Raw genomic sequence first — 27,513 nt, 5'->3', positions numbered from 1 at the left:
CTGTCTTTGTTTTTGGGGGGTTTTTTTGCACACAGACTGAGCCCAGCCAGTACATAACTGAGTAGTGCAGGGGCTGCCCAGCTGAGCTGCTGCCAAGGAAGCTGTTTGGGGGACAGTGTGACAAGAATAAGGTTGCCCACGTAGGCACCTAAGTGAGATGGCGTAAATCCCAGATGAGCAAAGCATGATGCCTTGAATTCCTTCTACTAGAACTTGAAATAGCTGGTTTAGTGTTACATTGGGTAGACATCCTGCAGACCTCCCTTCAATGTCAGCAAAACATGGCCAGAAACTCATCCTTGAGTAACAGAGATGGTGCTGGGTCAGTGCTTACGTGTGATTGAGTTGAGTTTCCATCAGGAGTATGGTAGAGCAGGATACAAGTCCATGATGCAGTGGGAATAGCAGCAGCTCCACGAGATCACAAGGTGCCCTAGGAAGAAGCAGCTGTCCACGTCTGCATGTTTTTCTTTTCTCTCTCCTTCTCGCCAGGAATTGGTTATGCTTCCATAGTGATTGTGTCCCTTCTGAATGTGTACTACATTGTGATCCTGGCCTGGGGACTCTACTACCTGTTCCAGTCGTTCCAGAGCGTCCTGCCATGGGCCCACTGCCACCAGAAGTGGAACACGCCAACCTGCGTGGAAGACACTCTCAGGAAGAACAAAACACTTTGGATATCACTGAATGCCACTAACTTCACCTCTCCTGTCACAGAGTTCTGGGAGTAAGTACCCCCCTCTTTGTGGTGTCTTTGGCGAGCTTTGGTGGCATGCCAGGGCCTGAGATTTTATGGAAGCCTAGCGGGGAGTGTTAGATAGGAAAATTGCTCTGGATTTAAGTCTGGGAGTGGTGGAGGGAGGTGTTAGATGTGTAACTGTCTTCATCCTAGAGCATACAGGGAGCCCTAAAAGCTCAGTGCAGCTTCTGGTTTGGAAGAAAACTTGTTTCCTTCTTGGCTGGGATTCTCTGAGTGCAGCAGAAGAACAGAAATAAGTCACTGCAGATGCCCTGATAGCAGAAGTTACTATGGAAACAGTGACAAATCATCACCTTTGTGGTTGCCTCTTCCCCAACTGTTAACATTTGCAGTACACTTTGTGAAACTATAACACTTCTCAGTCTGATAATACAGCAAGGCTTTGAGCTCAGTAATAAATCTGACAGAGGTGGTGAACCTTGTTTGTCCTGTACTGTAGGTTTCTCAAGTCATCTTCATTACATCATTTTTCTCTGCAGTCTCTGAGGAGACTGGTTTGCCAGATGCCTGAATTTCATCAGTCCTAAGCTTCTTATTCTCATTTCTCTTTTATTTTTCAAGTTTTAAATCATATTGCATAACGTGATCTCTGAACAGGCATGACCTCAAATGTCTATGTGTTTACATAAGTGTCAAAACATAGCAGCAGAGGAAGACACCTGTAGGGAAACTTAAATCCAAATGATCTACAAATACCTTAGCAATAATTTATTTTTTTTTGGGGGGGGGGCTTGCTCATATAGTTACTTAAGAGTAGAATTAGTTTCTGGCCCAGCTTGGCTTTTTCAGCATGTTTAAAGTCCAGTTTTGTCCCTGATCAACTTGTACCTACTTCTCTATTTTTAAAAATAAGCATTAGCCAAAGCCCCAGCAGGAATGGTGTTCATGCTGAAGATATTTGGCATGCGTTAGGTTTAGAAAAAATAGTCTTATGAACTGTGCTAAAATTTGTAACACAAGAGTCAAAATACAAAGGGCAGATTGGATCTTGGATCAGCAGTTTGTCAAAAGGCACTGGTGGCTGGTATGAGGGATGGGGTTCAGGCTGTAAGAGCAGTCATTTTTATTGTGAGAACTGTGTTTCCATGTTAAGGGACAGGTTTTTTCCCGGGTGACTTCCTCCCTTGTAAATATGGAGAAAGTCAGAAAATGTTTAGTAAATGGTACCTGTGGGTATTTTAGGGGAACTTGAGGCAAATTGCAGTAGAAGAGGAAGCAACTCTTACTCTGTTGGACACTCCCACAATGTCTTTGGGGGACTGAAGACCTTGAATCCAAATGACTGGATGGCTTGGTAGGATGTTCAAAGGTCTCCTCAAGGCCTCCAGGGGAAGCAGAGGTCCACAGCATTGCTCCTGAAATAATTACTTCCCCAGGATGTCCAGAGCACTGCGTTCATCATCAGTTTTGTGCAGTAATTTTACCAACAGGTTCTCTTGCACCTGGGGGCAGCCACGAGCTTGGCAGCCTCCTGAAGTGGCCACAGGATTGTCCTGCTACTCTGAAAAGTTTCTTTTCATGGAATGCACAGATTTGCAGGCTGAGTTGTCTCCCTGGGGCCCCATGTTCACTTCTGGAGACTGAAGATACCATAGCAGAAAGGAATAGGGCTGGGAGTGGGGAAGGGGATTGTAAAAGAAAGAGTGAGGGCTCCAGAGGAACACCAGAACTCTCCATGGGTAACAACATGGCAGGTATGCAATGAAGGGTGTTATGGCAAGGCAGCCTCTCCATGGGCTGGGGAAACAATGTCCCCACAGGGGAGCATGTAAGAGGTGGAGCTTTTAGTTAACTTTCCTCTAAGAGAAAGTCTCATTAGAAAGGTTGTTTTTGGAAAACTCCTCTGCAAACTGAACAAAATCCTCCTGTACCCACAACCTGATATAGTCAGGTGCCTGACTTTGATTTGGATGATGAATCCTTGATCCTCACAGCACTTCCCTTTCCTCCATCATGCCCTCACTGTGTCTGTAGCACAGTTGGAGCAAAGGTTGCTCAGTGATTCGTGCTCTCTTTGCACTTTGCAGCCACTTTAACTTGTGTCCTCAAATAACAATTTTAAACATTGTGAGCTGAACTCTTCCCTGGAGTCACACTAGGGAGGAGTTTGACTCCATAATCCTACTAGTACAGACATACTGCCCATAACTCACTGTTTCATCATGGGCAAAACTGTCCTTAACAGAGTGAGCTGCCTTCAGCAGTCATGGCACTTGGAGAAGTATTAAAAATAGCTGTTCTCTCTTCATAAATAACTATTGGTGTCTTAAAGTAAGGCCAGAGATCACACAGCACTGTTGTAATCGAAGTAGCATAACTTTTACATGGTGTAAGCATTTAATATCCCCATTTTTTTTCCAGCCATGCTACTATTCTTTATAGTTCTGAAATTAAAAATAATTTTAAGAACTTTCAGGTCGCTTGCCATCATAGACAATGCTGGCTGCCAGCCAGCTACCCACATCGAAAGGACAGGTAAATAATTAGTCTTTAACTGAAGATATCCATCTGCTTTGTGGCACGATTAATTTCAGTTTAATTCAGGGGTTTGTGAGTATTTGGTTTCTGAAACCCAATGCCATTTTTATTGTGGGACATTTATATAGTGTCCTCATCAGTATTGCTTTGTAAAACTAATGCTGCCAGGATATAATTGACCACATTGATGCATTAACCTCTTCATGTTGAACTTCTCAGCCTGGCTGGATGTATAGTACAGCCTGACATTTCAGTTCGTTTAAATTAATGTTCTGTGCAAATCACATGCTTACTTGAGCAGCAATAAAAGGGGGTTAAGCAAATCAGGCTTTATATTAGGAGACTTACCTCTTGGTATCACATGCTTCAGGTTTATTTCTGAAGATTTTATTTTAAAGTCCAGAACCTTAAGGGCTTACACACATATTAATACATAAGGGATAAGTGTAATGGGGTAATTATAGTTGAACAAAACCTCTGATTGTCTGGTGCTGGCCAAGTGTTTATAAATATTTGGTAATCAGCAGACTTTATTCGTCCAAATCCCAAGAAAGCCCATCACATGCTAACAGCATGTAATCTTAAAAGGAGCAACACAAAAAACTAAACAAAATCTAGAGCAGCTGTCTCTGCCTTTGAGGGCAAACTTGAGAGTTTTAAAAATTGTTTCATATTCTCCTTTTAATAGTCTTCTCTACAACTACTTCAGGGTTAATTATTCTTGTCCATCCAATGTGAAAGAGTGCTTCACCTTTCCTGGTTCGAAAGGTCCTGTCTGCATTCACTTGATTAATGAGCCGGAATATCCTTCAAGGGTTGCATAACTCTCTTCATTTTGTTTTTGTTTATATTCTAGAGACAGTTACAGCTCCTATTACGTTTCCATATTGCACACCAGTAGAGCATATTAGTGTATGTACAAGGGTCAAGAGCTCATGTTTACAACAAACTCAGCCCCAGCCTGTTGTCCCATTGATTATATATGAGTGACAGTTAATGACAGCATCAGGACTATAAATTAGAATTAATAACAACTCTATGCGTAAATGGTGTGAAGGTAGTTGAGTGGGCTTGGCTGAATCTCAGCAGCAGTGGGTTATATAACAAAACTAAAGAGGTATCAGCACAGCCCAGCTCGTGCTCCTTCCTGAGCTTGAATTTACAGGGTGTCACAAAACCGGGTTGAGTTCTCCTTCTGTGAAAATATGTTGGTTTAGAACTCATGGAACAGATTTAATGCTGAGGCTCCCCTGGTAATTTTGAGCGGATTCCTTGGGGTATTTGGTCTTTGTGAGATAGGATTACCCTGGACAGAGAAAGCCAGCACATCACTTAGGGTGCTTGCTGCCTCACCATAGAAAAGTAAGATATCTGGCTCTCAGTAACCCACTGGGGTGCCCTCCAAAAAATCTTGAAAGAATTCCTGGAGCAAACTCTAGGAGAGAATGACCACTTGCTTTTAGTTCCCTAATAAAAAGCAAAGAAGTCTTAACTGAATGCATTAGTAGGGCTCCCTATTCCAAAAGGCATTTGCAGTTAATTATTCGCAGTTTCCTGAGACCCAGCTCTATAGGTTGCCTTTTTAATATGAACTGCCACTTCGATTGGAAAATTGCCATTTATTTTTAAAAAAGCCACAGAAGATTGCAGCTGAACTTTGTCATCTTATAAATGTATTTTCTTCTTTTGTATTCGCACAGCAGGTTTTTACTTTGTTTCTTTAGGTTCAGGTGAAGCAGGACTGCAACTTTATGCCAAATATTCATTACCAAGGGGTTTCTCATAACTGTTGAATAGCTGTGCTGATTAGGGCAGACTTACCCTGTCTGGTGCCATTAGTCCTTTTCCATAACAAAATACACATACGTTCAGAGAGAATAATGCATTTGGTGTGAGAACACAGTCACAGGTAATCCAAGTGAATTTGGCAAACAGAGATGCAAAAACAGATGGGTGAGGGTTTGAGTCCCATTAAACTGGTCGATCCAGGGCTTTTCCAAAAACTAATTGCAAATTTTCCATTGGTGACTTCATTTACTATTATTTCCATGGTAATAGCAAAAAAAAAAAAATAAAATTTAATTCAGAGGAAAACCAAACCACAGTGGTTTGTCTTGTACTGGATCCACACGCAAAGCTGTGCACACCACACGTGGGCCTGACCCTGGTGCAGCAGCTGGACTGTTCTGGGCTCTACTCTCCATGACTATGGTGAAGGAAAGTGCCTGATTTTTTTAGCTACCTGAAAATAAAACTACATTAACAATTTCTTAGGTAGCAAATTCACTTCTGTAGTCTTGGGGCAAAGCATTTTTCTTGTAATTGAGGTCAAACTACTCCTTGACTGAAAAACACCTTGCAGAAATTCTTCAGAGTTTAGAAGGTTCATTTGCAAAGGAGTTTTGCTCAATGAACAGTAAGAAACAGTTTGTTCTTTCTTATGTATTTGACAAATGAAGCAAGTGTTAGTACAACAATGTCTGTCCAGTGTGTGAGAACAAGTTTAAAAAAACAGTTTTAAATCACTATTTAATGAAAAGCCATGGCAATTTCCAGAAGAGAGAAGCCTAACTGGGTATTCCCCCTCAGGACCAGAGTATTTTGATGGTCGGATGTTGTTCCCTTAAGACACAACTTAGGAATTTCTTTTTATTTATTAAGCTAAGTGACAGAATAAAGTTTCCCAAATATTTAGTGGTAGCTAAACAAGACCCCGTGTCGGGGGTGCTGCGGGCAGGTGGTGGCACCCAGGCAGTGTTTGTGTGGGGGGCCCCCAAGGGGAGAATAGATAATAGCTCCAGCCTTCACCCTGCAAAGCTGCGGGGCGTGAGTGTTCCCTGCGCTGCTTCTTCCTGTCCTCCTTGTGGCAGCCTTGCTAATGAACTGAAAAGGAGGAGAAACATGAGGCTACAGGCCAGCTGCAAGTGTGCATGATGGAGACATGGTGTGCTCTGCTGCTGGGTGGCTTCAGGGCCGGGGTGAGTTGCGACACTGGGCTGAGGTGGTCTTGGACCGTCAAGGAAGCAAATACTTTCTTATCTCATGTTGAGGTGGTCAAAGGCTGCTAAAAAGAGCTTAAATTTTAAAACGTTGTGGAATATATTGAACAAAGGAGTCCCACAGGCATAGGGGAGATGTAGGGTTGCAAAGCACAGCTTTTCTCACATAAGCCACACTGACTTAGCAAGCAGTGTTCCAAGGTCAGAGATCTGCCTGTGCATCAGCTACCCTGCACACCCTCCTGTGCTCTCAGCCAGCACAACCAGAGTCTGCATAAGCTGAGCCCCTGCATCTCTCTCTTGTTTTGTTTCCTTTCAGGCGCAATGTACTGAGCTTGTCCTCGGGAATTGAAGATATTGGTATTATCAAGTGGGATCTAGCACTGTGTCTCCTCCTAGTCTGGGTGATATGTTTCTTCTGCATTTGGAAAGGAGTCAAATCCACTGGGAAAGTAAGTCCTCTTTTACCCTTTCTATAATCATTGCAGTTAGCAGATGTTAGGAATACTAAGTAATGCTGTTCTTGAAGATATTCACCATTTCCTGGAAAAATATGTATTTTTGTACTGAATAAGAGGGAAATTCAGATTCAACTTTCAATCTGAAAGTCGTCACTAGTGCCCAAAATGCCTGTGAGTCAAGTAGCCATTACTGGAATGGCATCAAGAGGCAGATACAAATGTGATTTGAGTACCACTTTGCCTCTCACAGGACAAGTGTCCCACTGATGCATGCCATGAACCTGGAAGGTCTTAGGCTTGTGGTGGAGGCTGCTTGGCCTGTCTGTGTCCTCACACCAGTCAAGTTCATTCTCAGTGCAGCGGGAGGGATGTTAACATAGCTGTGGTAGGGGTGTTCTAAGTCAGTGGAAGCTGTTGGATGCATGGCATTTTTGAAATGCTGCTCGCTTATGGAAGAGCTGTGTGTAGACGCAGAAGACTAAACTTAGGTACTGCTTTAGAAGCACCGTCATTAACAGAGATCCTCGATAGCCTGTGGCTTTAGTCCCATCGCGTGCTCTTCAGAATCATGTTTTCCTTAAAGGATAACAGTTACATCATTCCTGAACCTCATCCCGCTCCAGTTGAAGAAACAAATTGCAGACCTTGGCCAGTCACTTAGCATGAAGCATGATGTTATTGCCCTTGCATGATGTTATTGCCCCTTGGTTTTATACCTATTTTCGTGAGAAAAGGCTTTTGAAGCCATTGTGTTTGTGTGATTCATAGCTTTCAAACCTGTTGCTTGAGGCAGTGTTAGATAAGTCTGACAGAGGGAGAGGGATCTCAAGATACCAAGTTCCCCCATGTTTCTTCTTAGCTAGGTGGAAGGGAGTTGACCCCATTAGTGCCCTTCCTGAGAAAAAGGACACAGTGTGAATTTATCTTTTACTGGTCCCTAGAGAAGTCAGGAGGATAAATTGCAAGTGCCCCAACTGCAAAAAGAGCCTCATTTAAGAGTTTTAGCTTGTTGCATACTGCAAAATCAACCAGGAGACAAAACTCCATCGGAAACCAGATCTTATCAGTTCCACTGTTAATTAAACTTCTTGCTTTACTGTAGTATGTCTTGCTTTCTGTGATTTTTATCCTGAAGCCTTCTTAAAAGGCTAGTGCCTTACCCTGGATTCCTGCCACCTTTGCCCCAAAAAACAGCTTCCACGCCTCTAAAGCACACGTTGGAAAAAATGTTTGCTTCTCTGTTCCCTCTGATTGATGTGACCCCATGAGGTGATTGTGTAAGTTTTATAGTAAAGGTGAATGCAGTAAACGTCCCACAGCAGCCAAGTGGAAGCACACATTTCTTTAGCACCTTTGGCAAGCCTGGTGTCTGCTCAGTAAAGGTTATGGTAGCACAGAGAGACATCCCACGCTCCCTATGGTACACTACTTCCAGTCCCTGTGAGGATAACAGGTTGAAAAAAGGTCTGTTAAAATCAGTTATATAAAAATCTGTGTTCTCTGGAAATCCTGCAAAATGGTCTCTTTTCTAAAACAAGGCAGTTGGTAGGAATTCACTCCCCGCTCTCTGTGGCGTCTGAGCTCGTGCGAGTGTGGAGCCAAAGCCCAACAAAACCATTGGAAAGTCTCTGGTTGACTCCATTAACTTTGGGGTCAAACAAAAGTAAACTGTAAATTCTAATGGAGGACTTGAATTATTTGAGAAGTCAAGTTTACTTTAGTAGATGGTTGTTTATAGCACTTCCCTGCTTTCCAGTGTGTTAATGGCTCTTTGGAGAGCAGGGCAGGGGGAAAGATGTAGATTTTAAATCTTGTAGTAGAGGATTGGACAAGTAAACATGAAATCATGGTGAAAAATAATAGTTGTGCTTATGCTTTGGATAAAATGCTTGATCTTAAAAATTCCTGCGGCATTGCAAGAGAATCTCTACCCACAATGCAAAGGCCTCTCTGTGAGTGTTGTTTACTCCATTCCTGAAAATATGTCAAGGCATATATTTTTGGAAGAAAACTTTGACTTTTCATAGGCCTGATTTATGTTAGAAAAAATCAGAAAGTGCAGAAATCCCCCTTTTTATCTTCTGGTTTCGGTGAAACTAGGCTAATGTGTAATGCATATTCTTTGTCAGTGGAAAATATACAGAAAATTCAGGGATAGAATTAAAAAGGACATGTATGAAAAGATTTCCTTTCATTCTATGAAATCAGTCCAGCTCTGTGAATTATTATGGCAATGCAGGCTTTGAGTTCTCCTTGTTATTCTCAGAGGACACACTTAAGAAGAAAAATGGAGCATCTCGGGAGCTTTGCAGTAGTTAAGCAAATTCTGGAAAACAAAAATGCATTCTAACTCGTGGCAGCAAACTGTAATTACCTGGGGGAATCATCTTGACTCCAAGAAAAATGTCCTTTCTTGGACAGTAGTGATTCTTGACTGTAACACAGTGGTTATATAAAAAATGAGAGAAAGCACTGATGAGCAAAGAAAGCAAAATGTTAGAGGTCAAAAAGTGTGGGTCTAAAGATAGAACTGTCCAAATGCAAGCTCAATTAACCCTCGTGCTGGAGATGAAAGCAAAGGACTCTTTCATCAAATGAATGAGGAGATAACAAGAAGAGAAGAAGTAGGCTGTTATTCAAAGAGAGTGGGAATAGAGGTTAAAGATAATGAAGACATATTCTCAAACTGGATGAATAGAGCCTTAGTTTCCAATAATGATGTTGCTGAATAGGCAGCAAGGGCAAGATGAAGTTATGGGACTGGAAATTACTGCTGTTGAGGCTGATGCCAACCTGAAGGGCCTCTTGTGTTCAAGATGATGGGAAGGGAGACATGGGAGCATGGACTAAATTGCCTTAATCTCTGGTGAAGTTGCCTGTAGGAGCAGTAGTGGGGCCACACAGCAAGGTCAGAGGTAGCAGCAGAGCTTGCGAAACAGGTTGCGGTTTGTAAGTTTTAAAGTTCCAATAAAGAATGAGGTAATGTTTCAGGCACCCTCAGTGAGGAAACCTCTTCACTTCCCTGGCAGAGGTGCACTTGTCATGTGAGGAGGACAAACAGGGCAAAGGCAGAATGTGAACAAAAGTCATGAGTTGTATAAAATTGTGCTTGTCCTCTACCTGAGTGACATGACCACTGACTGGGGGGCTCTGGAGGTGTTCGTGTGTTGCCTTTAGGCCTAAGGCAGTAAAGTGGTAAAAAACATTAAAAGTACATGCAGAAACTCAGGTTGGGTCCTTTTTAGATATGAGGGGGCTTTGAATTTTCCTCATTAGAGCTCTCTTGGTTTTGGAGGTGTAGCTTTGGCTGCCCCAGGCTAACCATACTTTCGGGGTTTTTTTCTTTTTCTTTATTTCCAGGTAGTGTACATCACTGCCACCTTCCCATTCATCATGCTCCTTGTTCTACTCATCCGTGGCGTGACCCTGCCTGGAGCTGCAGAAGGCATCAAGTTTTATCTTTACCCTGATATCTCACGGTTAGCTGACCCACAGGTACAGAACCAGGAGCAGGGAGCGGGACAATTTCCTACGCAAAGGGGGATGGTGGAGGGTGACGGTGGTGATGTAATGGCAGTAGACTTTTTTCCATGGTCTTTAGAGGTCCAAATATAGCATGAACACTAATGCTGGGTTATATTTTCCAGAGATCTGCTTGAGAAGGTCACTGTTAAATGTGTTAATGCATCTTTCCATGTGTATGTATGTGTGTGTATGCGTGTGTATTTTTTTTGTGTCAAAGGACTCTGAGGCTGTAGACTCTGTCCCGTTATACAATCTCAGCTTTCTTGTTGGTAAGGTAAGGGAGATGCATTTTTTTAATGAGGATAGTCTTTAGTTTCAAAGGAGAGACACATGAACTTCACAGATGGAACAACAAGCGACAACTGTGAGTACCAGTGTCACTTACCTCCCACTGCTCAATAGGAGGAGATTGGGAGAGAGGTGGATGGAATTATAGAAGAATGAAAACCCATGGAAAGGTGAAGAAAATGCTTTCTGAGGCACAGGAACTACCATTTGCTTACCCCTTGCTAGTGGGAGCCAGGCTTACTCTTACTGTATAGATAGAAATTCCTGTCTGTGCTGACTGAGTGCAAGTGTGGGACACTCGAGCAGACCAGCATCATTTCAGCCAATAGTGTTCACATGAGAAATGAAAAAAAAAAGCAATACCCTCCTCCAAAAAACCAAAAACAAGGGATCTTTGAAAATAACAAAATGTTGGTCGCAGTGATAGGAAATAACATCTGTCTTTGCTATTTCTTTCTATTGAGTAATTGGTAAAAATAGAACTCCAGTGATAGTTAAATAACCGAAATAGAAAAAGGGTAATGAAAAGAAACACTGTGAAGATTAGGTGCATTCTCTAGTCTTGCCCTCTTTTACAAGACACCTTTTTCACAGGAGATGTTGTATTTTACGAATTAATCTTCTTTTATGGGACTCTCTCACTTTTATGATCTACTGTTAGCCCTAACCAGAGTATCAGCTGATAATGGAGAAGAGATTGATGTGAGCTGACAGGCCCCCTCCCACAGTCTAGCAAAAACATCACTCCAAGGAGACACTAGTCAGCAAGGTCCTGGAAAGCAGAGGTGGGAGGGAGAAGGTAATGGTCCTCAGTCTTCACTCTCACTTACTCAGACTCCTGGGTGGTTTTTACTGGTGTTTGCAGATTTGCATTAACAGAAAGAGGAGAACAGATGGGATTCAGAGGATACATTTTGATAGTTCTCTAAGTATTTACTAGCCAAGAAGTTCATAGTGTATGGTTATTTCACTCTGTATATGTTTTTTTTTTAATGTAATCGGGACAAAGAATCATGAGACCAAGATCAGATATGTATCTTATAAAGTGCATTGTGTTTTGCTTGTTTTCCCCCCACCCCTATGGCTTTTTATCTTGCATTTGAACAGGTACAAAAACAACCAGAAAGCTAGAAAAATAAACAAACCAAATACACAAACCTGTTTCTCAAGCTTTTCACATCCTCAGTTTAAGGAATCTGCCAGCCTACTCTTAACTGAAATGAGTTACAACAGAAATGAGCAATGTTATAAATACTTCTGCATTTCCTATTGCACTGAAACACGTTTATTGTTGCGCCAACAGGAAGGATCAGCTGAATGACTAAGAAACTAGAAATACTGAGCATCTCTGGGGAGGGGAAACAGGAACTGTTGTAGAGATTGATTATGTTCCTTTGGGCTCTGATGCTAACAATTTTCTTTTCCCTGTGAAAGCCAAACTTGCAAATGTGATGTTCTCTTTCCCTGTCTCCCCGATCCTGTAGCTTTCACCCTCAATGGAAGCAATTATTTTGTTGATATTGCTTAGTTTGAACTGTGTATTTGCATGGAGTGTTGCAGTGCAATGATGCTGGTAATAACAGTATTTCCATCTTTCCCTTTAGGTCTGGATAGATGCAGGGACACAAATCTTCTTCTCATATGCAATCTGCTTAGGAGCAATGACTTCCCTGGGGAGCTACAACAAGTACAAATACAACTGCTATAGGCAAGTTTCCATCTAAGGGGGTTTAGTGTTTTAGCTAAATGATGTAAATAAAGTAGGGACAATGGGTTAATTTTTTTTTTAATTAACTTGCTCCATGACATATGTGTGACTTAGGGACTGTTTGCTGCTGGGATGCCTGAACAGTGGTACCAGTTTTGTGTCTGGCTTCGCAATTTTTTCCGTCCTGGGCTTCATGGCACAAGAGCAAGGGGTGAACATTGCTGATGTGGCAGAGTCAGGTACGATGGTGTTGGTGGCAGTGGTGGTGGGCACTGCCGCCTAGCGTGTGAGCAAAGTTCTGCAGACTCAATCAGCTAACATCTAAGCAATAAAATAGAACAAGATTTCCCATAATCTCCAGAAAAAATAAGCACGTTGTTGATTTGGGCTTCCATCTAGAGCAGTGAGGGTTAGCCGGGGTTATACTGTTTACTCTGTCTTGATTAACAGGGCAGCGAACACATTTCCTAGAGTGTGCTAACCCATGGGAGTTGAGATCAGAGTTAACTACACCATTATCTAGGGTCCAGAATGTCACTGACTCGAGAGTTTGTTCCATCCTTCTTTTCAGACTACCTTTATTTTCATTCCAATGCAAATTGCCAGTGCTTATATATTTTTCATAGCTTAGTTTTGCTTACTTGCAGCACTAGAGTAGAATTAGTACCTTGGCCTTTTGAAGGGTCATACAGGCATGTATTCCCAAGTCTCACTGAAAGGCAAGAGAAATTGGAGAACTCCATCTCTAGGGTTTTGTGGACCATTTCATCCACAGGAACTTCAGCTGTTGCAATCCTGCATTTGTCCTCTGTAGTTTCAGGGTGAGGTTGACAGAACTGTCAGAAGTCCATTTTGAAACTGGATGTACACTTAGGTTCCTCCCTTATTTCAGAAGGGTTCTTCCCATTAACATTCAGCCATGCACTGCAGATGAAGAAGGCCAAATCCTCATAGCATGTGACTGTATTTCAAACAAAACAGATGATATTTTTTCCTCTGTGCATTTCTTGTCCATGAAGGCAGGTGTAACCATGTGTCTTCATGTAGAACAGACAGATTAGATGGGAATTACCATGGAAAAATAATGAATCAGGCCTTGGCAGCCGTGAGGCTTAAACCTAATCAGATTCAAGTAATAACAATGTCACCTGAGTGCACTTTTGACATTTCTTTCTGATTTTTTTTTGAGCACTTTTAATTCACATGCATAGTATTTGAAAGCTTTCCTCTGCAAACATGCTATTAAAATGAAAAAGTCAATATATCTTCTAATCACATGGCTCTGGGAGTTAAGTCTTTTAGAAAAATACTTCACAAGGGCTAATGAAAAACTAATGACATTGATGGCACCGCTGGATTCTTGGGTGGCTGCAATTGGCAGACCTCTTGCAAGTGCAATTAGTTAACAGTCTTGGCCTTAATGCTTATTTTGATCGGAGGTTGATTGCTTTGTTTGGAAACAGGAAGCAAGGGAATAATCCTATTGAATGAATCATAAATAGCCCCATTATTTTTTTTTTTGTATGTAGGTGGATCAATTCCAAGAGTAGTATTTTAAGTATTTGCACATTAGGTTTTTATCTGGTCAATATTTATTCTAGTTTTTATTATTAAATCTCTGATAGTGGCAGCACTTGACATTTTTAAAATTAAATAATTCTATAGTAACACTGGATTGCTAAAAAAACATTTAAACACAAATTAACTAACAAAATGTTTACATAGCATTTTTTCAACAGCTCAAAAAGCATTTTTTTAAAGGAGGAATTTTATACAACAGGGGCACTGATTAGCTTCCAGATTTGGCTTCTGATTTCTTGCAGAGCTACTGAAGACACTTGGTCCCCCTGGGATGAGTGTCCCTGGACCCACATGGGGCTGTGAGGGAAGCTCTTGTTGCTGCTGCTACCTCAGTGCTGCTTCTTAGCTCAGAAGCATCCAGCAGGCACTTGAGCCTGTCTTTTCTGGCCTTGCCTTTTTTTGGTTTCTTATGATGCAAGGTCAGAACTGCTCCCCTGGGTCAGGAAAAAGGCGAGCAGAGGCACTGCCACTTGGCTGTAGCACTCGGGGGAGGATGGTGTCCACAGACCTCCTTCTCCCCCCAGGGAGTTAAATCCCTCCTGCCCTATCCATGGCACCACTTGTTTCCTTGTTTGCCCTCCTGCAAGCCACGGGAACATCAACAAATTTGCTGACAGCAGAATCTCATGGCCACATTTTTTACTGCTGCCAAGTTCAGCCTTGGTGCCGTGTCCCAGGGACACACTTGTCAGCCAGGTCTGGCTCCTGCTGAAAGCACTGGTCACTGCTGGCCTTCACTGCCTTTAGTGGGTTTACACAACAGTTAACTTAGACTCCTCTGGCTTCTCCGTGAAAAAAGATTTTTAATGAATAGCTTTTTTCTTTTTTTTTCTGAAATTATTTTAAGGTGAGAAAGGAAAGCAGTGGAGGCTCAACAAAATCATAGTGAGTCCTGTCTAATCTGTGCAGCCTCTCTTTGGCTGGAAGAAATACTCTACCACCCATGCTATTTGTAGCAGGGTTAAACCAGCAAAAAAATTTGCTTTTTTTTTTCTTTTTTTAAATTCCATTTGCAAACAAATTCAGATTAAACAGGTCTGACTATAGTGCCTTGGCTTTCCTGATGCCTGCCTGGTCTCTGCCTCTGCAGCTCTCCAGCCATGCCACAGCACTCCATGGCAAAGGGCCAGGGTGTGGGCTGGGATCGTGGCAGTCCTCACCAGCTTTTAATAGCAGCCACAAGTGCTTCACTTTTGCAAAACACCCTTCCAAAGAACAGAGTTTCAAATTAAATACAATTTTTAGATTATTTATGTTTCAGTTGAAGGGTTGCCAGGAACATTTTCTTTCACATGGACTTTTCTTTTTATACTTCAACACTTAGTTTCAAAGGAAAATCAAAACTAGACAGGGCTTAGGGCACTTTGTATTAGTTGGTATCACAGTGCAAGAACAGTTTCACTGGCCAAAGCATACAGAATTGAGCAAGTTTTGAGGAGAGCAGTTTTACATCTGTCTCATCAATTGCACAGATCAGCTGCAAATGCCATCTGGTAGCAGTTCTCCCTCAGGGAAGATCTGCTGTATCCACTGAGTTAAGGGGGAAAAAAGCAAAGCCCCCCAAAATTTGAGACATTCACCAATTTTTTGGTATCTTCTGTCGTATAAAATCTTAGTTGCGTTTCATTTTAAATAAAATTAGTTGCTTGATTGTTGGCTAATTTGTATTTATTTCTGTTCAAATATTTTCAGTGACTTAAAGTTTTCTTTAGTTTGAAAAAAAAGTCATCTTTTTTTACCTCTTTCTCTTGCTTCTTTTTCTGTCTTTCTTGTTGGAAAGGAAAAGTGGGAGTTAGGAAGAGCAGCGTTAGCAATTTTTTTTTTTTTTTTACAGATCAGAGATAAGATTTTTTTGGCCCTGCAATGCAGCAGTTCAAAAAAAAAAAATCCCTTTTCCATTGAAAATGACATGAGTACACTTGATAACTGGCATTTTCCAGGATTTTGAAGGCTCCTTAAAGTAAACAAGCAGACAAGCCAGGCATTCCTGGGTTTAATCTGAATTTAAATCTGCCCTCAGAATTTTTTGTCAGCCTCACCAAATTTCTCCGTCCCCTCTGAGAGCCTGCTGTAAATGCCAGGCTGCCAGTGTTCCTGTCTCCCACTTGTGGAGGGCCTTCTCCCTCTTCACAAAAGCTCCCATAAGCAACAGCACCTGGCTCCAGGTGGGAGTGCCTCTGGAGATGAGCGTGCGAGAGCTCCGTGTGTGGGTGTGAGTGAGATCCCGTCTGGTGCAGAGCACAGACCAGACCCAGCCTAGAGAGGAGCCCTGGCACACAATGCTTTGTTTTCCAGAGCAGAGAAGCCCAGCACTTAGTCCCAGCCCCACTGGTGCTCCAAGACTGCTAGAATCCATCCTGCAGCTGGGGCTGGTGTTGGTCATACTCAGTGTCACCGTGGCAGGACCGTGTAGGCTGGCTGGATAGGGGCAGATGATGTGACAACATGGGGAAGCAATTTTATACAGAGTGATTTTACACCCCAGCAGTTCCCAACAGCAGGAAGCATTTTTTCAGGAGCCCCAGTTGATATAATTAGGAGTAGCCTAATCAGTGCAGCAGTGAGGGTTTGCAGAAGCAAAGGAGCAAACTCCTGGAGTGCAAACCCTGCTTTAGAAAACCATGCTGGGTTTGGAGGTTGCATACAGAGAGTAGGCAGCGGTTGCATTAGTGAAGATCCCGGGGAATGTTTGCAGCAGAGTCCCCTTCCCTGCATGCAAAAGAGTTTCATCACCATCATCTTCATCATGACCATGTGGGCTAGCAGTGGGATTCTGCCATTCCCTTGGGTCACCCCTTCTCTCCCCTGCCCCCAACACTGTCCTGTGCAGGGCAGATGTAGACCACCTCCATTATTGGCATGTTTGAGACAGATGTTAAAACTGGTGATCTGTTAGCAATGGCCTCGGGGGTTTGCCTGTGGTTTCTGCTGTAGTCATGCGTGCTTCGATTTCAGATAAAACAGCCAAACTGTTTCACTTCTGGTATTTCCAGCTGCGTTTGGATTTATCTGAACGGAACCAGGCATTCCTGAATGTGAGGGTGGCTACCTTTGCCAAAGAGCTGGTACTTACTATTTCTCTTCCCTTCCCTTTCCCCTTCCCTATTTTCTCTTTCTCTAGGTCCAGGCCTGGCCTTCATTGCCTATCCAAAAGCTGTGTCCATGATGCCACTGCCCACCTTTTGGGCAATCCTTTTTTTTATTATGCTTCTGTTGCTTGGACTGGATAGCCAGGTTAGTATGATGGGTAAGGGATATGTGGCTTATTGTATTGTCACTGCTGACTGAGAAAAGCTGAGTTAAGGCATTAATTAAGAGGAATTTGTCTGTACTGGTTTTTAGTGAGGGGCTGCACTTGATGAATCTGTGGATGTTGATTCATAAGATGGTGTTGCTCAGTAAGTCTTTCTCATCAGGAGTTAGCGGAGTCCACAAGACTAGGCCAGTACTCCCTAAACCTAAATTTCAGTCCCCATCTGGCCACAAAATACCACTATTTTAGTTGCAGTGCAGTATTTTCTTCTTTTGAAGAAAAGCTTAATCATTTTAAAACGTGCAAGTCTACAGCAGTCAGTTCCACAGAGTACTTTGTGCTGTTGTGATTACCTGCAGTGTGTATACACCATCAGTAAAGCACCTTAAGAATTAATAACCACTAGAAAGACAGGATTTGATAGTTGCCAAGTGCCAAAAAAGTGAAGCTGTCATGAGATACAGAAAGCACAAAATGTTTTGTACAGGGTGACTTCATGAGCAGTCAGAGAAAAAGCCACAGCCTTTTTCGGTGGCCTTGGGCTTGGAGGTGCTGAGGAATGTGGGATCCTGCTGACTTTCACGTCACCAGTGTGTATTTAGTACCTCCAAACAGGCCAGAAAGCATCTCATATTCCATTTGTACTAATTTGAAAGCACACACTGCTATTAATCAGTGAGCATGAAAAAATCAAAATGTTCAGTCCAAGAAGTTAGGTTATTTTTCCCAGTGGTTGCTTGTAGGAATGTTGGACTAAGTGCTGCCAAGGAACCTGTAAATCATCTCTAGATAGTCCACTTACAAGGAAACATGGGTGACCAGGGATTATGCAGTAACTGCATATTGAAAATTCAAACTTTTCTGCACTGAAATGGAAAGTCATTAACATTTTTTTAAAAAAAGGGATTTGTAAGGATGAAATGTTTATGTAGCCTAAATGCTCTCTCATATGAGGAGAGCTCTGTAAATGGATTTTTACCGGTTGTCGTGTACTTAATCTCTTACATTTTTTTTATATTTCATTTGCCCTAAATTGCTCTTTATGGCTTAATCTTTGAACTCTGTCGCTCCAAAGTAAATGTGAAAGTGCCCAATGCCGTGGTTCAGCAACCCTATGCTTATGCAAATTGGAAGCTGTCTAGTAATTTTAAAAAGCTCCTCACTGCGTGGAATGATTAAAACTAATTGGAGCGCTTAATTTCTCTCCTCCACCCCTCTGGTTTTTTGGAGTGCAGTCAAGCAGGTTTCTGGAATGCCAGAGCAGTTTTAGATCAAATCAGCCCAAAGGAAAGGGTTACATTAGAAAAGAAAACTAGTTTTACAAAAGTCAAAGTAACAAGACAGGAGGCAACAAAATCTGGTGTAGGACAAAATCTGTTTGCAGGACAGTCTGTATTTCCAAAATAGAGCTTCAGTTTGTGATCAAAGAGGGTAGAGTTGTTAAAGGGCTCTTTTGGGCACTGTAAGAGTGATAGAGGTACCAGGCAGGAAAAGGCAGCTTTTCCTGAAATAATCTATGTCATAGATTAATCTATTAATAATAATGTGATAAGTTATTAGTTATAAGAAGATATATCTACTTAAAGTGAAGATCATTTCTACAGAGGCAGAGGTGTCTTCAGTGAGCTTTGTGTTTCTTCAGCCTTCCCAGATTGAAAGTATGGATCAGTTTAAAGATCCCGTCTTTGGTTTTATTTGGGGGAAATTCAGTAGTTGCTTTCTGCCATGGGCAAAATGCATCTGCTTTTTGATTAATTTAAACTTTTATTTAAATCCAGTTTGGGTTATTTGGCTAACTGAAGTTACACATCTTAAATGTATAGTTTTCCAAAGGCAAACAAGTACAAATACAGATATTGTGAAGCTAGATAAAGATTTTTAGTTCATCTACTCAGAACTTCATTTTTGGTTTACATGTGCAAATACTTTGCCAAATCATTTTATGGGGACTGTATGAACAGCTCCATTATTTTTGCAAAAGTGACCAGAGCCTCACTCAGAGATACTCTGCTCACAGATCCAGAAAAGACACGTTCAGCCAAGAAGAGCTGCTATTTCACGTCAAAGTCTGCCTTTCCTTGGCTGGATTTTCACTAACAAACCCAAGAGTAGAATTATATCAAATTGTGGAATTAACCTAACTAGTGTCTGTGAGGTTTTCTGGCGCATCAAAAAAAGGCTGGGAGGTACTCTTCTAGCTTGGACTTTCTTAAGTGTTTTCTCTCTGCATCTTTTCTAGCATACATCTTATATTCATCTGGAACAGTGACAACATGAAAGCCACATAAGTGCCTTCCTGTCATCAAATTAACCTCCTTTATCCTTGTGGCTCGCATTTACAAAGCCCCTTTGGTAGCTTATAAGGCTGCTGGGAAATAAACAGCAATTCTGAAAGCTTGTTCCAGCCTGAAAACTACCCCCACGCTTCAGTCTCTGGGTTACAAAGGAATGGCTTCTGATTTATTTATCCAGAGCAGCATTTTGCCACAGAGTGCAGTTGGGGTGTTGCTGAGGAGGGTTTGTTCAAGTAGGAGCCTGGATGAAATGTACAGTGGGTATTCTTCAAGTCACATTTCTCTGTTGCTGTTTTCCCCCTTCAGTTTGTTGAAGTTGAAGGACAGATCACGTCATTAGTTGATCTGCACCCATCCTTCCTAAGGAAGGGTTACCGACGGGAAATCTTCATCGCTATAGTGTGTTTCCTTAGCTATCTTCTGGGACTAACTATGGTGACTGAGGTAAGTACCACCAGTGCTGGAAATTGCCTTCTTTGCTAGCCATTTTTCAGGCCAGTTTTAGCTATTTAACCACTCAGAGGAGCAGTGCTTTTTAGATCTACAGAGCATCTTTCATCCCTAGATCTGAAAGCATTTTGAAAGGGAGCTGTATATACACCTGCTTTTTAGTCAGAGGAACAGAGACATGAAATCTCATTAAATTCAATCTGATCTCAGGTACCAATCAACATGAGCACGAATATTAACATCTAGCTCTAAATGATGAAACATGTTGGAAACCTTCAGCAGAGTAGATTAAGAATCTATCCAATGTATGCAGGGAAAGAGATTTTTGTCTTTGTTACACAGATTTGAATTAATTAAATACCACTGTGTTTATTCTAGTATAAACTAGACAGGAATATGTTCCAGTGCCTGCACTGTTGTGATATTTATCTCCAAAATAAAATCCAAGCCAGATTTTAAAAACAACTGGAAGAGCACAAATGTGAGAGGTAAAATAGCACCTGTAACAGAGGTGCCTAACAAACATGGGTTTTGATGTGGAAGTGCAGGTATATATAGTTCAGTGTAGTGAGAGCAAAGAGTCTAGCAGCACAGTATAAATAAAGAGAGAGTTAGAAAGCAGAAAATGAATTATTCTCATGAAAAAAGTCCTTTCACTCAATTAGTAAATGAAAGCCCTCCTGATGAACTGGCTTCCATTTTCAGTCTTTTGGAGGTGTTAGTATTAGGAGACGACCTATTATTTCTTTGTATCTTTGGTTTCTTTAAATGCCCATCCTAAAATGCTTTTGAGAAGGAAAGATTTAAGTGTGTCAGTAGATTATACTAAGTGGTTTAATTTTGTTTATCGTTGTCTTGTTTGGAATTCTTCCTGTAGTAAACATGCATATTCCCTGGGGAAGGCAATGCCAAATATTTACCTTACATACTTGCTTGATACTGCTTCTTGTTAGACAGCAGTCATTGAGATAGGTTGATAGATGTTGCTGGGAGCTGGGTCTGAAATATGTGGGTTTTTCCTGTTGCATCCCAATCAGTTGTGTCTCTCTTTTACAGGGTGGCATGTATGTTTTTCAACTCTTTGACTACTATGCAGCTAGTGGTGTATGCCTTTTGTGGGTTGCATTCTTTGAATGTATTGCTGTAGCCTGGGTTTATGGTAAGTGAGACTCCTTTCTTCTGATACCTTTTGATGAGTCAGTGACAATTTTGCTTGCCAAATATTTAATCATCAGCCACCCCAGAATCTTCTTCCCAGCAACAGACACTTGCCATTAAAATAAATTTGCCCTGACCTCTTGGAGACAAATTTGCATCTGGGATGAAGCCAACCTCCAGTGTTTTTCCACAAAAAAATTAGTATTTTTCCATTGCTAATTAATAAAGGCACAATTAAGCATTTACGTGTTAAGTTTAGAGGTGAGAGTTGAAAGTTTGGCCAGCCATGAAAATTCCTCTTTGTCTCTCAGAGAATTTCCTTTCAGGGCTGCAGCGTCCACAGGGCCAAGCCAACTTAACAGAAAGTACAAAAAGGGAGCTGACAGAAGAGTGTATTCTGCCCCATTATTTTTAGGCAGTGCCAAGTACCAAGGTCTGACAGTAGCCTCTGTAGCTGCCTGAGCTGGGGAGGGATCAGATGTTTGCTGGTCAGGACTAGTCATTTCTCTGATTCTTTATGTGCTCCATCTCCTTAGAAAAGCAAAACAAACAAAGCCATAATTTCACACCAGTCAGACTCCTGTGGAAGCAGGGTGTGCTGTTTGCTGTCATCTCCTTCCCAGGTGATCTGTCTGGCAAGTCCAGTGAGAGTCTGGAGAGAGGAGAGGGTGTGTGAAGGGGGCACTCCTGCATCCGAGTAGTGACAGGAGGGGTGGGATGAGAGAGTCCCTCAACCCTTGGCTTCTCTAGAAAATCATGTAGGACTTCACAGCTGTGGGAAGCATTTGAAGAATACATCTGACACCCTCATCTTCCCTTTAAATGCCCCTTTGAGGCCTAGGAAAGCAGCTTTAATCCTACAGTTCTTAGAGGGCTTTTATATGTTCGATTCTTACAGGCGCTGATAATATTTATGATGCCATTGAGGATATGATTGGATACAGACCTGGTCCCTGGATGAAATGGAGCTGGATTGTGATCACACCAGTTCTTTGCGTGGTGAGTACTGACCTGTGCTCTTTCAAGTTTTACACATGGCAGTGCTGAGCTGCCTCTTACTGCTACTCTTCAAGAGAAAGCTGTTGCATTCAGAGGCCAATTTGCGAAGAGAATCTGGAGGCTTGAACATTCCCCTCTAAGTCATTATGTTCTCAGACGTCAGCAGCTAACGTGACAGCTCTCTGCTGTGCCTGTGCAGATTGCAGTTGGTTACATTTCAGTGTATTTTTGCACTAGGATTGGCAAAATGCTACGATCATGAAGAGAAAACTCACTTTCCAAAGAGCAGACACAGAACTGCTGAGCTGTTGTAACAGAAAGACTTGAGCAGTCTGAGGCAGATCTCAGCATGAAGTATTTCACTGGGTGGGAAGAACATCCTGGTAATCTCCTTGCAATGTACAGCAAATAGTTGAGCCCTGAATAAAAACAGGCAGCCTACTGCAGCTGTTCAGCACCATCTCTTAACACTGTTTCAAGCAGCAGATGCTATAAGCAGATGCAGATGCTCTTTTAATTATTTAAATGGAAGAATAATTCCCACATTGGTTTAAAATACATAGGATATCCATCAGCTCTGCCTTTCACTGTCTGTCTTCCTCAGGGCCAGTGGTAGCACCAGAGCCCCACTACTTTTGTTATTATTTGAGCCTCACTTTGTTTTCCCTTCTCATCCACAGGGGTGCTTTATCTTTTCTTTGGCCAAGTACAAACCACTGACCTACAACAAGGTCTACACATACCCAGACTGGGCAATTGGCCTGGGCTGGGTTCTTGCCCTTTCCTCCATGATCTGCATCCCTATGGTGATGGTCATCCGCATCATTCAGTCAGATGGGTCGCTCATTGAGGTAAGAGCAACCAGTTGTTTGTGTAGAGGAGAAAGGGAGCTTTAACTTGCTGTGTTTTATACAAAATAATGTTTGGAAAACTGCCACCTTGTCCAGGTAGGACTGTTAAAGATCACCTGTCCTTTCAGCAAACAGTAAAAACAGAACAGACACAAAGCCTTCTGTCCTCAGACAAACATCAAGTGATTTTACTCGTGTCCCACTTGTGCAGTTGCCAGCTTGGCAAATTATTACCTCCATGTGCAGACAAACACTCAAGGACTGGGGTGTTTCTGAGTATCAGGTCTCTCTTCTCCAGCCCACAGGGACGTGGAAGCACCATGCTGAAAATCACAGAGAAAGCAAGAGAAAGAGAGAGAGAGACCTGGGTCAAACCTGGTTGTGTAAAAGCTCAGTGAATTTCAGGGAAATTTGGGTACACCTGGGGATAGCGTGGCTCTCAGGCGTGGCCTTCCCTGTGGGGGACTAAATAGAAGTCAAAGCCTCCTGCCAGTGGACTTCACTTTTTAGCTTTTTTAATTTGTCGTTGTTTTATTTCAAATTGAAACACTGGATCCAGATTGCCCTGATCTTTGGAAAACTGAGTCTGATTCAGACTTAACAGTGCAGATTCCCTTGGGTTTGGATTTGCAGGTGGCCTCTTGCCCTTTGCAGTTCAGTGCAGGTTCCCCTAATTTGCTTTTATTCCAGTTTAAAGTTTTTAGAGACTGTGCAACTTAGCAATTCTCTTCTAAATTTTGAGATTAGTTTTGTTTTTGCCTAATGAGATGATCTTAAATGCAGCCCAGGGTATTCTTGGAGGAGAAAGTGGAACACTTTGGGTTATTTAAAAAGAGATAATAGAATAAAAAAAAATGCCAAAACCAAACATTTCCCAGAGCACAAACACTTGCATTTGTTTTCATCCTAGTGTTAATGGTCTTTTTCAGCTGTGGCCAGGGCATAAGTGTTAATTTTCTTGCCTACATTGTCACCATTGTCACCGTGAGAGACAAGTGTAAAAGTAGCCAAAACACTGCTCAAAGACTATGTTAGGAAAGGAAAGAAGAGTAAACATTGGTCAGATGCCATTTAGTTCTTCCTTTGTGAACTGAGATGTAGGAGAGAAGTTGCCACTTGGCAGTGAAGGCTGGGCTGAGGGGCAGAGCTGTTTCTAAATGAGGAAGGAGATCACACGTCATTTGAGCAGCAGCAGCGGCACTGAAAGCCCAGTGTGCAGGATGCTGGATAACATATCCATAGGAATATCCTCTCCTGTCTGTCTTCCCTGTGTCAAGTCAGGCTCTGCAGCTGAGCAGAAGTTGAAGGCAGGGCTCCACAGATCCCCGTGTCCTTGCAGAGCCGTGGGGTGCACGCACGGCTCCAGCAGTGCCCTTGGGTCGCCGCATCCTCCGTCCTGCACGTGGAGACTCAGAGGCCTGCTGGTCGTCTCACCTCTGCTTTCCTTCTTTCTTTCAGAGGATAAAGGCGGTGGCTGCCCCCAAGGAAGTGAATCGGTGGTCCAAAGAAACGGAGAGTGGCACCCCCTTCTGCCCCAATGGAACTTCGAATGGCGGATTGATCAAGCCAACTCATATCATTGTGGAAACCATGATGTGAGCTCTCTCTGTGAGAGGATAAACCTGCTTTAACTGCCGTTTACTAACCATAGATTCTCATAGGACCAGGTTTACAGAGCTTTATATTTGCACTAGGATTTATTTTTATTTCTCACAGAGAAAGTTATTTTTTGTGTGTGTTTTTTTTTTTTTTTTTAATATTTTGTAAGGTAATCACAGCAGACGTCTCTCTGTAGAGGGAGAGCTTTCATATCAGACTAGACATATTACAGGAATTTACTATTATTGGGTTTTTTTAAATATATATATCTTTATCTCTGAATATTATACACCTTACCACTTGAATTGATTGTCTTACCAGCAATACATTCAAGTCTCAGAAAGCAATTTTAGGTGCTGGTATGGTTGGGAGCAGGGTAACCTACAGAACACACAAAAGGAGCTCTGTTGAGAGATACAATTTGTAAAAAAAATGCTGTTTCAAGAGAATTTTCAAAGGTGTAGTATTTCCACCCTCTGGTTCAATTGTGGTAAATGACAGGCATCAGGGTCACTTTAGGGAGCGGGTTTTGTTTAGCACAGTCCCTGAATAAGGGTATGGCCAAACAGCTGGAGCAGAGAGTTTGCAAGAGAATCTGGGTGTGAAAAGCCTTGTGGCCATCCCTCCCAAGGATGGCATTGGGAGCCTGTCACGCTGATGGAGGAGGACTTGAGGAAGGCATTTGCAGGATTTGGCATGGTTTTCAGGGGTTTTTTTATTATTTTTTAGAATTATTTTTTTTTTTATCTGAGTGAAATGCCTGCTGTTTGTGCATGGGCAGGGAGGTTGAGTACTTGCTCCTGAGTTTTCCAGAAAAGCATATTTTGATGCAGTGACACTGGTGTAAACTTGAATTCTGCAAACTGGGATGGCAGCCTGCCCCCATGGCAGTGGGATGAGCACTAAGGAACCGAGAGAGGAAAAGCAGCACCTGCCCTCTGGGTGCTTCAGGTGTTCACTTCCTCGTTTGGATTTTGGTTTGGGGCAGAAAAATAAAAGAATAATTTCTGGACTCTGACCATTCAGGAGTGAACACAAACCAGGTCATCTATGACAGGAGAAACAAAACCACTCACCTGGTGAACCGGTATTGATAACAGACACATTATACATAATATACACAATAATAATAGTAATGATGATAATAATATCACACAGGAAACAGGTGCTTTTCATCCGTGTATCTCAAAAATGCTTTTCCAAGTTTGGTAACCAGGATTTGCTTTACCTATGTATTTTTGGGGGGACAGGGGGGTGTCAGTCATTGCTGTTGGAGGAACAGACAAGAGGACTCTGTCCCTTGTCCCATGTTACTTAATAGCAGTAGTGGACCTAGAGCCCCTGGTCTCCTTGCTCATCATTGGGTTAAACCGTGGTTTGATTTGATTTGAGTTGAGTTTTAGGGGGGAAGGAGGATGGAAGACATATTTATGGATCTTCTATGCTGAAGAAACAGGGCTTTTTGGAATTTAAATTAAAGGGAACATGTAACACTGAAATATTTTATATTGATAGTAGGAATTGGGTACCATTCCAGGTGAGACAGGGGAGTGAAGAGAAACCACTACAAAGAGTGTAGGAATGGGGAGTCTACTTCGTGTGGTCCAGGTGAATGTTTCCATGGGGAATTGGATCCCTGAAGACTGTCCAAAACATGGACAAAAGCCTTTTCTTTTTTTTTAAAACTTGAGCAGGTTGTGCTGGGAACAAGTTCTCTGGCGAAACTTGGCCTTTTCTTGTGGGCATTGTATTAGAGGAAGAGAGTTTTTTCTTATGTACCACAGTTAGGCTATCCAAAGGTATTTAGAAGAAATGCTTGATAAAAGCAGAGTTTGTATCTGCTTATTCTGCTGTCAGCTTAGTCTGTCAGGGCAGAGTTCGTAATTTATCTAAACAGGAACATAACCAGTTCTTAACATTCCTACACAGTAGTTTTATTTTATTTTTTCTTGTCCCATGGGCTAACTGGCCACAGCAGCACAAACACTTGTTAACTTGTTGGTTTTCCTGTAAGAGAAAAGGGGTGATTTAAAACTAAGAGATGGACCAAAATAATTATTAAAGAAAGAAAAAAGTGACTGCATCTATAACTTTCAAAATCTTTCTAGTTGGAATTTGTATATATTTTTACATCAGATAGCTGAGTGGCAGCAACAAAAACAGCCACCGCAGAGTTACTTTTGTTTTCTTTTTCTGGTTGCTGTATTATGAGAGCTCTAAATGAAACTTTTCCACAGCTGGAGATGGCAAACATCTAATGACACTTCCTGAGCAAGTGGCAACAGCCATCGAAGGTCACAGGAGGAATTCTCAGAGCCACAGGGTGTCATCAAATGTGCCCAAAATAAAGAAACATGCATACAGCTTTTTTTTTTTTTTTTAATAGCCTTTAACAATCAAAGGCAAGGAAGTGTAATCAAAGATAATTGTCTTAGTGGGCTTCAGCTTGGACTCTCATTTTTGAGTTACAATTAGTGTCTGCAGCAAACAGGCACGGGTGAAGAGGGAGTAGCAGGTTAGGGGGATCTAAATTAATGGTTTTTGTGAGCGCAGACGAAACACTGATGTTTATTTCTTTTTATATATATATATATATATATATATATATATATATATAATTATATATATATATATATACATTGTCATGCAACTGTGTTTGAGATTATATAGTTTGCACATCACTGTTGTGCTGTAGAGGTGAGACAAGCTTTAGTTAGGGGGAAAAATGGTTTGGCTACATCAAAGATATCTCCAGCAAGTCAGCTGGGTATTTAAACATCTCCCATGTTGGGAAGAGTGTGTTTGTGTGAAGAACCAGAGGGCTAATACTACACCTTTAAATATACAACTACTAGAGAACTAGAACCCAGCCCCATTTCGATACAAACTGTGCCATTCAAATCAGTCGCTTCCATGTTCCAAGTGAAAATGTCTCGCACATATGCAACAACCTCATTGAAGTGTTCTCTGTGTCAGCTTCTCTGGCCCTGCTGTGCTCCTCAGCACAACTGCAAGGGAGGTCTGGGACTCACCAAGAGCCAAGAAATTATTGTTTCTGGAAAACAGTTTTTCTTTCCTCTCTCTCTTCCCTGAAAAAAAAAAATATATA

General features: G+C 41.9%; 1 protein-coding gene across 3 annotated transcripts in view; it reads left to right on the top strand.

Annotated features, from left to right (window-relative positions):
- Window positions 1-27,513, top strand: part of SLC6A6 (solute carrier family 6 member 6) — a 57,017-nt gene that overhangs the window by 25,626 nt on the left and 3,878 nt on the right. For all 3 annotated transcript variants that reach the window (XM_018068447.2, XM_018068446.2, XM_018068448.2), the window contains 11 exons: window positions 493-727; window positions 6,557-6,689; window positions 10,059-10,193; window positions 12,116-12,219; window positions 12,334-12,458; window positions 16,922-17,034; window positions 19,654-19,791; window positions 20,854-20,956; window positions 21,854-21,954; window positions 22,635-22,805; window positions 24,264-24,400. In XM_018068447.2, the coding sequence (XP_017923936.1) occupies window positions 493-727; window positions 6,557-6,689; window positions 10,059-10,193; window positions 12,116-12,219; window positions 12,334-12,458; window positions 16,922-17,034; window positions 19,654-19,791; window positions 20,854-20,956; window positions 21,854-21,954; window positions 22,635-22,805; window positions 24,264-24,400 (1,495 nt within the window). The remainder of the gene's footprint in view (window positions 1-492; window positions 728-6,556; window positions 6,690-10,058; window positions 10,194-12,115; window positions 12,220-12,333; window positions 12,459-16,921; window positions 17,035-19,653; window positions 19,792-20,853; window positions 20,957-21,853; window positions 21,955-22,634; window positions 22,806-24,263; window positions 24,401-27,513) is intronic.

Source organism: Manacus vitellinus, unplaced genomic scaffold (assembly GCF_001715985.3).
Source record: "Manacus vitellinus isolate BGI_N305 unplaced genomic scaffold, ASM171598v3 scaffold_14_pilon, whole genome shotgun sequence".
NCBI classification, from domain to species: Eukaryota; Metazoa; Chordata; class Aves; order Passeriformes; family Pipridae; genus Manacus; species Manacus vitellinus.
The sequence above is the reverse complement of the archived record's forward strand: the minus strand, read 5'-3'. Positions and strand labels throughout refer to the sequence as shown.